Raw genomic sequence first — 11,971 nt, 5'->3', positions numbered from 1 at the left:
TTGGTGGTTAACTGAAGAGTCGCTCAGATTTGTCTGCCTGGGTTGGTTCTGAATCTGGATCCTTAAATTGCAGCCTCCTGAGTAGCTAGAACAACAGGCATGAATCATCAGCACTCAGCTCAATTTTATTTTTTCCAATGTGGAAGCTCAGGAGCTGAGAATGAGCCAGGCATGTGGACTGCAGCTGAAAAGTGCTAACATCATGTTGCTTTCACCAGCCTCAATGCTGCCCTTTAGTTTGTACATGCCCTAAAGTTCATGTCTACACTTTGGTTCTGACCAGAATCTGAAATGTGGAGCAATACTTCGCTGTGTATCTGATAGCTTTTCAAATTGAACAATAAAATATGGTCAAGCTCAGCTCCCTAAAGTGGGTGGGTAAGATGTAGGTGACTGCAAATGGTAAGTCACTGGCAAGATATTTTTAAGATTTGCATAGGAATGCAATTGGACATGCATGTATTAGAATGTACCCATCCCGCTGGGAAGGTGGCTCAGGTAAAGCGCTTGCCTTGCATGCATGAGGCCCTGGGTTCGATTCCTCAGCACCACATAAGCAAAATGAAAAAAGCCGGAAGTGGCACTGTGGCTCAAGTGGTAGAGCACTAGCCTTGAGCTAAAGAGCTGAGGGACAGCGCCCAGGCCCAGAGTTCAGGCCCCACGACCGGACCCCCCACCAAAAAAAAACAGAGAGAGAGAGAATGTACCCATCCCTTCCTGCTTCAGCTGATCCACGGGAACCTACACTGTTCCACTTTCCAACTTCCATATTGACAGAGTGTGTGGCAGGAGGCCCAGCCAGTCTCTATGTGAAAACCCTGGGTGTTGGGGGAGGGGATGGATAACCCTGTTTTAGGTAATCAAGATCCACACGCCCAAAAACCGAACTACAACACATAGATCACTCAACACTATTGCAAATATAGCATGTACCATTTCATGTCAGAAATAAAACCTTATTTTTATTTAATCAAATTTATACTTACACTAGTACACAAAGGCAAAGATAATCAGTGTGGGTTCTCTACCACTTGAATCATACCCCTGGGTCTTTTTTTGGTTTGGTTATCTTTCAGGTATGGAAAAATACATTTGTTTTTCTTTGTTGTTATGGGGCTAGAACCGAGGGCCTGGGTGCTGGCCCTGGGCTCTTTTTACTCAAGGCTAGTACTCTACCTCTTTGACCTACGGCACCATTTCCAGTTTTCCGGTGATTAATTAGAGAAAGAATCTCATGGACTTTCCTTCCTGGGCTGGCTTTGAACTGTGATCCTCAGATCTCAGCCTCCTGAGTAGCTAGGATTACAAGCATGAGCCACCAGCGGCTAGCATACTCTACTACTTTGAACCACAGCTTCACTTCCAGTTTTTAGGTAATTAAACAGAGATAAGAATCTCAGAGACTTTCCTGCTTGGGCTGGCTTTGAACCACTATCTTCAGATCTCAGCCTCTTGAGTAGCTACAATTAGAGGTATGAGCCACCAGCACCCAGCAAAAATGTCTTGTTTCACAAAAGAAAAATGCTTTTGCCTGAAACTAGCCTTGGACCACAATCTCCTTTAACCTACAACTGAGCTATATCTCTAAACCAAGGTTTTTGATTTTTAAATGCCAAGCAGAAAAATTATTTCACATTATTATCCAAGATTCAAAGGAATGAAACATACAGAAGGAGAAAAAGAGCAGTAGAAAATTAAAAATCTTGTTCATTTCAGTATTTTCTTTTTGAAAACATCAACATTTGAGTGTAAGACAAAATTATACAATTAAACACTTTTAAAACCTGGGTGGTATGTATTTTTTTGCCAGGGTATCAGATACTAATTTGTATGGATTATCTTGTTAAAATAACAAAAATCTTCTGCAAATCAGCACAATACTTCATTTATTTATCATATAATTTTGGCAAACAGCACAAAATTCCAGCAACATTTTAAACATGTAAAAAAGTCAAATGTTAAACAGTATTATTTTGTTTTAAAACATCATTAGAAATAATCAATACACATTTAAGATTTTGCAAAGCTAGCAAAATGAGAATGCTTGGCTTCCCAACATTTATCACAAACACACACATAAAAAAGCAATACAATTTATCTTTACAAAAAGATCACAGCCAAGCGACAGACAAGAAGGACACCAATGATGAAGGTGCTGGCACGAGTGTTCACCCCACGTAGGTTATACTCAGGGATGCTACATCTTGTACCCTGAAACGCCATGGGCCCTGGAACACCACGTGCGGAGCCACACACAGGAAACTGAGGCTCATGACTAAGGTTAGGGATTATCTGAGGGTAAGAATACTCACTGAAACTTCTAGATCGCAACCTCTGAGTCACAGCAATGCATTCCAGTCTGTATCTGAGAAGTTGAGACTTCTTTGTTGGCAGTAAAAAATTTCTGAGCAGTATCAAAATACTGGTAAAACATAAACTAAAGGCATTTTCTAGTACTTGCAGGTGTTAAAGGGGCTTTGATGAATGTGATGAAAAATATTTGATTTCACAATAAATTTCTGCTGAGCTTTGTCAAACCAAATAGCTCAACTATAAGGCAAGAGGAAAAAAAAAGTCACCCTCTGAAAGAGGTAGAGGGTGTTCCCGAGTGACAAGTGAATGGAATGGCCGGGAACTCCAGGCATGGACACAACTGAAACAGCGGGCAATGAGCAGAACATGGAGAGACTCATTAGTGCCTTGACATTCAGTCAGTGCTTAAGAAGCTGACAAACTATCTGTTGGTATATATTACTAAATTAACTTTTTGGAATCAGCACCAGTCCCCAAAACCTCAAGTTATAATGTTTTATCTTCATTAAAATACATCCATTGTGCTATATGAACACAACCATAATCAGTTAAAGAAACTGAATTTATTCAACTTATATATGCTTATGTATACCAGATAGCAACTTAAATTTCTTTAATTTATTTGTGCTTCTGTTTTGGGGCACTTTGATTGAAGAGAAATTCATTTCACAGGATTACATCTTGCTAAAGCATTCCTTAGCATTGGTCCAAACTTGAATTCCCTAAAAACAAAAGCAACTTTAAAATGTGACTCTTCCTGTATGACAGACTTATAGCCAGCAATATACAGAATGAGAAAATCCTGAAAGCATTTCCTTTATAGTCAGGAAGGGAACAAAGGTGGCCTTTCTTACCAGTCTCATTCAATATAATGCTCAAAATCTTATTCAGAGCAGCAGGGCAAGAGAAAGGAAAAAAGGAAGAAGTTAATTATCCCTATTTGCAGATGATAGGATCCTATGCTTTAAAGACCCCTAAAGACTCTTAACAGAAACTCTTAAATTTGATAGATGTCTGGAGCAAAGTAGGATACAAAAATCAACGTAGATAAGGGGAAACAAAGGAGGAAGCAACAATGCTTGACAAGAAATGTACTTATTACCTTGCTCATGTAATTGTAACCCCTCTGTACGGTATTTTCACAATTTAAAAAAATCAATAGAAAAATCAGTACCATTTCTATATACTAATATAATTCTTGAAGGATTCTGAAAACCCAAGTATTTCACTTAGAGGTGTTATTGCACTGGGTAAATGTGTTATTCTAATAATAATAACAACAATAATAAAGTAACTAAAGAATTGGTTAGTATATTTTAAAAGCTTCAGGCTACTTGGTTCAATAAATTAGACAACTTACCAACTTATGGTTGACCAAAATAATCACTGAGAAGTGCTATTTACTTTTAACATGCTTTGTTATTTATGATTTTTTTTACTACTGCACTTTAGTAATCTAATTATATTCAAGTAACACTTGAATTATATTCAATGAGCACTTAACACTGTAACAAAGCCTGATGCATTTTAACACACAAGTAAAATATAAGTACTCATTTTTTCAAGAAAAAACTTGTGTTAATTTTGACTTCTGGTAACTTTCTGAAGAAAAGAACCGTGTCAGGCATTGGGTATAATGGTAGATGCCTGTAATCCACAACCCATGAGAGTAGATGCAGGAAGACTGAGCATTCAAGACCGGAATAGGCTACACAGCAAGACTGTTTTAAGAAAAAAAAAAAAAGAACAAAAAATGGGAGTTGGGATGTAGTAGAGTGTTTGCCTGGTATGAACAAATTAGGTTTAAAAGTTTTTTAAAAAGACCCTGTTTAACTTCAAATATAAATGTTTACTCCACTTAAATTTCATAATAGTGTTCTTAGAAAACAAAAAACATGCTGATGAAGCCTTGTTTACTACAGTATCTTCAGAGAGGCATTATAAATAGAGCATGCAAATGCGGGACTTTAGTGGCAATAAGTAACTGATATTTTGATTTCTTCTGTCCAAATGCAGTGGTACACACCTAAGAAAATGAGGAGATAGCCTAAGCAAAAAGTTAGCATCACTTATCTCAACAAACAAACTAGACATGGTTGTGGATGCTTATAATCCCAGCTACACCAGAGGCACAGGTAGGAGGATCAAGGTCTAAGACTGGCTCGAACAAAAAGTGTGAAATCCTATCTGAAAAACAGCTTGAGCAAAATGGACTGGGGGAATGGAAGAAGTGGTAAGGCACCTGCCTAGTAAGCATAAGGCTTTGAGTTCAAATTCCAATACACCAAAACAGCAATCAAACAAAACAAAAAACTAAAACTAAAAAGAAATTGGAATCCCTCTTTCAAAACACAGTTTTCAACGATAGAGCTATAGCTCCACTGGAACCCAAGCCTACCTTTTTGCACATACTGATCTGCATAATGGCATAGCTTATGAGGGCCTCTTTCAAGTCTCGGTTCTTTTGTTCTTTGAAGCGTTCGATATCAGCCCATGCATTTTTCACAAACTCTCTGAAATAAAAGGTAGAATCATAGCCGGGTGCTGGTGGCTCACGCCTGTAATCCTAGCTACTCAGGAGGCTGAGATCTGAGGATCGCGGTTCAAAGCCAGCCCGGGCAGGAGAGACCGTGAGACTCCTATCTCCAATAAACCACCAGAAAACCGGAAGTGGCGCTGTAGTTCAAGTGGTAGAGCGCTTGCCTTGAGCTGAAGAGCTGAAGGACAGTGCCCAGGCCCAGAGTTCAAGCCCCACGACCGACAAAAAAAAAAAAAAAAGGTAGAATCATTATTATTGTTATTTAAATTTAACATACTATATATTATAAATTCTATAACCAGTTCTGAGATTCTGAGGGTTTTTTTTAGTTTATGTTTTTTTGGGCTGGTATCAGGGTCTTATGTCTCTTCAGCTGGTTTGGCTGGTGTTCTAGCACTTGAGCCATACCTCTATCTTACCTTTTGGTGGTTATTTTTGGAGAAGGAGTTTCCTGGGCTTTTCTGTCTGGGGTGGTTTTTGTGCTGAGATCCTCCAGGTCTCAGCTCTGTGAGTAGCTAGGATTACAGGTGTGACCCACCCTCCCCCAGCTCTTGAGTTGATTTTTGATTGTCTATGTAGAAAACACTATTCCTTATATAAGATGGTTCTATTTTTCCATTTCATAAAACTTACAGGTAAGAGAAAAGCGGGGAGATAAACCAATAAGATATATGGGCCTGCATTTTACAATTTTCTTCTACATATTGATAATGTGCATCTCTGCCTCAAGGACTCTGCCTCCAAATTACTCAGGTAATTACCACAGGTGCAGATGGCTCCATGCGGCAGCCCACAGCTTCACACGTGCTGCGAGGAAGGAAGTGGCTTCCCACGGCCACTGGAAAAATACACTCACCACACATTCAGCACTTATGTGGCGAGAGGTAACTAGGGTTTTAAAACATTCTGCCTGGTGGATGCAGTGGCATGCACAGCAGAGCGGTGGCAGCTACTTGGAACACTGAGGCATGAGGACTGCTGGAGCCCAAGAGTTCAGAGCAGCTGAGCAACACTGCTCATGTCTCCATAAAAGAAAACATTGGGTAGGTGCTTTTCTTTTTAATTACATTCACAAAAAATTTCCTTTGACCAATTGGAAGGCAGCAGTTCAAAAAGTTAACCAAACCACCTTGAAAGCAATGACATAGTTTTGGTGTGGTGGGTGTCCACTCAGTGAGAAAAGCTCTGTGAGAACTGGATTTCCAGGTGCAGTATGGGGAGACAAAGATGAGGACAACCAGCTCATCCCCTACCAGGGCCAGTCCTGTACAACAGCAGCAACTCACTGTAAGTCTGCAGGCTAGAGTGTCATGGAGGGAGTGCTGGGACAGCCTAGGGCATGGGGAGGGGTTGTACCACAGTGAAGGAACACCTGAGCTGGGGACTGACAAATGACCCGGCTTGTGTAAGATGGGGAAAAGAAAGGGTAGAGAATGTGCAAAGAAACAGTATCAGAAACCTTAAATGCCGGGGAGGAGGGGGAGCGGGGAGGTTTGGGTGGGGGGGGGCAGGGAGAGGAAGGGAAGGGATGGGAAGGGGAAACAAAGGAGGAGGCTACAATGCTTGATAAGAAATGTACTCATTATCTTGCCCGTGTAATTGTAACCCCTCTGTACAGTATTTTCACAATAAATAAATAAATAAGGAACCTTAAATGCCATCTTGTCTTCCTCTTTCCCCACATGAACAGAGCTACTTCTATAATTTGATCTTTGTTAAAAACACTGCATTTTAGAGGAATAAAACATATCCTCAGTTTATTCCTGAGGATGCTCTTAGGAAGCTGGGAAATTAATTTTTAAAGAATGCATGTTACCAGGCTGGGTGCTGGTGGCTCATGCCTGTAATCCTAGCTACTCAGGAGGCTGAGATCTGAGGATCACGGTTCAAAGCCAGTCCAGGCAAGGAAGTCCATGAGACTCTTATCTCCAATAAACCACTCAGAAAACTGGAAGTGGCTCAAGTGGTAGAGCATTCGCCTGAGATGAAGAGCTTAGGGACAGCGCCCAGGCCCAGAGTTCAAGCCCCACGACCAACAAAAAAAAAAAGAAAAAGAAAAGAATATATGTTGCTGGACACTAGTGGCTCATGCCTGTAATCCTAGCTACTCAGGAGGCTGAGATCTGAGGATCATAGTTTGAAGCCAGCCTGGTCAGGAAGTCTATGAGATCTTAACACCAACGAACTACTCAGACAAAGCCTGAAATGGCACCATGGCTCAAGTGGTAGAGCACTAGCCTTGAGCACAGAAAGGCTCAGGGACGGAGCCTAGGCACTGAGTTCAAGCCCCAGGACCAGCAAAAGAAGAAAACAAATAAAAAAGAAAAAATATATATATACATATCATCTATTACTCTTTTTTTGGGGGGAGGGGAAATCATGGGGTTTGAACTTAAAGAGCATGGCTGCTGTTCCTCAGTTCTTTTGCTCAAGTCTAGTGCTCTACCATTTTGAGCCACAGTTCTACTTCTGATTTTCTAATTGTTAACTGGAGATAGAGTCTCATGGTCTTTCCTGCCATGGCTGGCTTTGAATCTCAATCTCAATCCTTAGATTCTCAGGCATGAGCCACCAGTGCCTAGCAATGTAGTTTATCTTTGTTCAATATCTAAGCATTTTTACCTGCCTTCCAGATTTTTAGACTTCAGCTGCTGTTCTCCTTCATTTATTTGTTCCTCTAGCACCTTTATTCTGGCTTCTCTCTGTTCTGGAGTCTCTTGACCAAAGAGCTTGGTCGTCATTCCTTTTAGAGAGAATGTCCTCACAGTCTAAAAGGAAATAGAAATAGACCAATGGATAAACAAAATGTGAGTCATGTGTAAAGTGAAATATTCTTCCAGGCTTGATAGTATAACCCTTGTACTTGGGAGGCAGATATCCAGGGGATTGTAGTTCATGGGCAAGCCAAGCAAAAAGTTAGGGAGACCTCTGTCAATCAATAAGCTAGGTATGTGGTGGTGGGTACCTATCACCAGAGCTATGTAAGAGAAGTTAAAGGGTTATAGTTCAGGCAAAAATATAATACATGGGGCTGGAAAGGTGGCTCAGTGTAGAGCGCTTGCCTTGCATGCATGAGGCCCTGGGTTCGATTCCTCAGCACCACATAAGCAAAAAGAAAAAAGCCAGAAGTGGCGCTGTGGCTCAAGTGCTAGCCTTGAGCTGAAGAGCTGAGGGACAGCGCCCAGGCCCATAGTTCAGGCCCCACGACTGGACCCCCCCCCCAAATATATATATATATGTATATATATATATGTATATAAAATACATCATCTAGAAAATAATACAAAAGGGCTGGGGGTATGGCTCAAGTGGTACAGTCTCTGCCTAGCAAGTGTGAGGTCCTAAGTTCAAACCATTACAAAAAACAAAAAGCAAAATACAACAGCAAATTGTGACATGTCACAATGCTAAACCTTTAGGATATTATGTTAAATAAAACAAGCTGATCACAAAGATAAAATACCATGAGAGTCCACTTAAATGAGATTCACAGAGTATAGTCAAAATCACAGAAATAAAGTAGAATGAAACACCAGTTTTACATTGCCAGTGGTTCACACTGTCATCCTAGGTATTTAGGATGAGGATCTCAGTTGGAGCTAGCCTAAACAGAAAAGTACAGAAAATCTTACCTCCTACTACTAGCTAAATGCCAGACTGGAGGCATGGCTTAGGTGGTAGAGTACCAGCAAGAGTAAAAAAGGTGAGAAAAATTGCAAGTCTCTGAGTTCAAGCCCAAGTATCACAACAAAACAAACAAAAGGAAGTAAATAGAATGGTTGTTTCCAGGAACTAATGATACCAGATGGGTAGCTGTTTATCAGGAAGTTTCCATTCTGCAAAGTGAAAAGAGTTCTAGAGACCGGCTGCACAACAATCCTTATAGGAAGACTGAAAACACTAACCATTCCCCTTGTCAAGACAGAAGAACCATCAGCTTTACTACCAGCATACTCCTAATATGATTTCTAATACTGGAATGACACAGAATAATCAAAAAGAGTAAAAAAAATCTAAGTGTCATTTTTTTTGGCTGTACTGGGCCTGTACTTGCTAGTCAAGGGCTCTATTACTTTAACCACCCCAGACCTTTAATGCTTTTTTTTCTTCCAGTAAAGTCTCAAGTTTTGCCTGGGGTCACCCACAATCCTCCCACCTACAACTTCCAGCATAGCTGAGCTCATGGGTGCACACCACCATGCCTGACTGGGTAATGTCCACGGGCTTCTCCTGAGTTCAGGAATAAGCGGAAGTCTCATTCCATGCATGGCTCATGCTCACAGGTCTTTCCTCACATGTATCTATAACTTCTCACAGTAGCTGTGGCACTGTGTGTACGGACACATGGGTGATATCTTCGTTAATGAGATGCACATGAGACAGCATGGATGTGAATGTGCTTATTAATTAATATGCCACCAATCTACAGTGCCACTGGCACTGCTTTACTATCTGCACAATGCATCTCTCATATGTCAATTAATGTGCTCCAACAAAGGAGAAGGAGTGAAGAGTTGATTATGACCTGGGTCTACCAGACAGGACATTTTCTTCCCAAGTTCTCAATGTAAACATCAAAGTCTAAAGTACGCAGCTCCTTTGTAGGAGGGATTCTGAGAAAAGCTCTTCAAAAGAAACTAAAGCCAGGCACCAGTGGCTCACACCTATAATACTAGCTACTAAGGAGGCTGAGATCTAAGGATCATGGTTCAAAGCCAGCCCATGCAGGAAAGTCCATGAGACTCTTATCTACAATAAACCACCAGAAAACTAGAAGTAATGCTGTGGCTCAAGTGGTAGTGTGCTCGCCTTGTGCTGAAGAGCTCAGGAACAGCACCCAGTCCTAGAGTTCAAGCCCCACGACCAACAAAAAAAAGAAAAAGAAAAAAAAGAAAGAAACTAAAACTTCCTTAAGACACCTTGCTAAATGACACCAGGCAAAGCTGGAAGTGTGCCCAACTGGTGGAATGGTTGCCTAGCAAGACTCTGTGAGGCCAATGCAAGCACTAGTATCAGCAAAGAAAGAGAAAGGGGATAAAATTTTTTAAAAAGACCCAAAGAATTGTAAAGTCAGTCACAACTTCTTCTCTTATAAGAGGCACAGGCAGGCTGCCTGGCTGGGCTGAGCAGAGGCCTACAGAAGACTACTCACCCCAGTGGCCAGCTCCTCACACTGCTGCTTCTTTGATGCCAGGTCCTGGGCCGCCATCTCCAAGTCATACTGCATAAGCTCATGCTTCCTGCATACAGCCCTGGACACAAAGTGCTGCCATTACACTTTCCCAGCCTCCGCCCGTGTGGGGGAGCTTTCAGAGGAGGCAGTCACCCGTCTCTCTAGGGTCAGAACTCTGTGTTCAGAACTGCCAAGTTGGAAATGTAGTAGCCAAATATAAAAAAGAATTAAACCTAGCAAGACTTCATATAAACGAAGAGATGTTTCTGCATTCGTTTTTCAATAAACATTATCCCATTATCATAAACCCATTATCATGTAAATTTTAAAAATTTAATGCAACATACGAACTTAGGCTATCTTCAGTTGTAAAACAACTCTTAAGTTGTCTTACTTTAAAAAAAAAAAAAAAAAAAAAAAACTTCCTGGGCTGGGAAGGTGGCTCAGTGGTAGAGCGCTTGCCTTGCATGCCTGAGGCCCTGGGTTCGATTCCCCAGCACCACATAACCAAAAAAAAGAAAAAAGCCGGAAGTGGAGCTATGGCTCAAGTGCTAGAGCGCTAGCCTTGAGCTGAAGAGCTGAGGGACAGCATCCAGGCCCAGAGTTCAGGCCCCACGACCCGACCCAAAAAAAAAAAAAAAAACTTCCTGTCCATGTGTATGTACCACTAAGCCCAGCTTTTTTGTTGAAATGTGGTCTTTCTAACTTTTGTCCAGGCTGGCCTTGAACATCTCTCAATGTGATCCTCCTGATCTCTGCCCACAAGTAGCTGGCATTCTAGTGTGAGCTAATGCACCTATGTTTATTATTTTTAAATAATATTTATGGTATAGAAATTACTCTAATGGGGCTGGGAAGGTGGCTCAGTGGTAGAGCACTTGCCTTGCATGCTCGAGGCCCTGGGTTCGATTCCTCAGCACCACATAAGCAAAAAGAAAAAAGCCGGAAGTGGCGCTGTAGCTCAAGTGGTAGAGCATTAGCCTTGAGCTGAAGAGCTGAGGGACAGCGCCCAGGCCCAGAGTTCAGGCCCCACTACCGGACCCAAAAAAAAAAAAAAAAAGAAATTACTCTAATGCACAAAATAAGGTTTTAAGAACCCCTTCTTTTCTCTAGTCTCACTGTCTAGACACAAACCATGTTACCAGATCCTTCCTGAATTTAGCAATATACTTATAAATACACACAACCAGCTAACCACATGGTTCTACATTTATACTGGACATTTCTTCATGCTAGTACACATTAATTATTTGTGTTATTTTTAGGAGTTGCACAGAATTCCACTGCCCATAATGTTCTTTGGCATGGTGACTTGACTATATCTTGGTGAAACTTACTATTCTCAAAGTGCCACAAGGAAAAAGGCTGATATTGTTCACAAGTTACAGCTAGCATAACATCACTGTTACTCTAACAGAATTCCTAGACTGTTTTTAAAAGTGATTTTTTTTTTTTTAAAAGCCACCCTTATCTCCAAACGGAATAGGAAAAACACAGTAACCTTTTCTTATTGAATGAGGGTTATCTAGCAGAGAATTGTGTTTAGGTCTACAGGAGATACACTAAACAGAAAAAATCCTCGATGTTAACAGTAAGTTTTACAACCAAGCAGATAAGACACACACACATGAGAAAAATACATAACAAAAATGGTAATATGGAACCTTGTGACAGAGACTGCCATATCTGTATCTTGTTTCTAAACTTCACACTGGAATAAAGTAGAAAGAAAATAGAGCTGGGCACTGGTGGCTCACGCATGTAATTACTAGCTACTCAGGAGGCTGAGATCTGAGGATCACGGTTCAAAGCCAGCCCAGGCAGGAAAATCTATGAGACTTTTATCTCCAATCAACCACCAGAAAACTGGAAGTGGCCCTGTGGCTCAAGTGGTAGAGTGCCTAGCTTGACATAAAGAGCTTCAGGGACAGCACCCAGGCCCAGAG

General features: G+C 41.2%; 1 protein-coding gene across 1 annotated transcript in view; it reads right to left on the bottom strand.

The window, feature by feature from the left end:
• Nucleotides 1–942: 942 nt before the first annotated feature.
• Nucleotides 943–11,971, bottom strand: part of Snx4 (sorting nexin 4) — a 66,065-nt gene continuing 55,036 nt past the window's right edge. The window contains exons 11-14 of the mRNA XM_070030003.1: nt 10,005–10,104; nt 7,475–7,620; nt 4,712–4,826; nt 943–3,035 (exon numbers count right to left, since the gene is read on the bottom strand). Of these exons, the coding sequence (XP_069886104.1) occupies nt 2,988–3,035; nt 4,712–4,826; nt 7,475–7,620; nt 10,005–10,104 (409 nt within the window). The 3' untranslated portion in view covers nt 943–2,987. The remainder of the gene's footprint in view (nt 3,036–4,711; nt 4,827–7,474; nt 7,621–10,004; nt 10,105–11,971) is intronic.

Source organism: Dipodomys merriami, unplaced genomic scaffold, assembly GCF_024711535.1.
Source record: "Dipodomys merriami isolate MVZ:Mamm:240054 unplaced genomic scaffold, mDipMer1.0.p SCAF_2, whole genome shotgun sequence".
In the NCBI taxonomy this organism is placed as follows: domain Eukaryota; kingdom Metazoa; phylum Chordata; class Mammalia; order Rodentia; family Heteromyidae; genus Dipodomys; species Dipodomys merriami.
The sequence above is the reverse complement of the archived record's forward strand: the minus strand, read 5'-3'. Positions and strand labels throughout refer to the sequence as shown.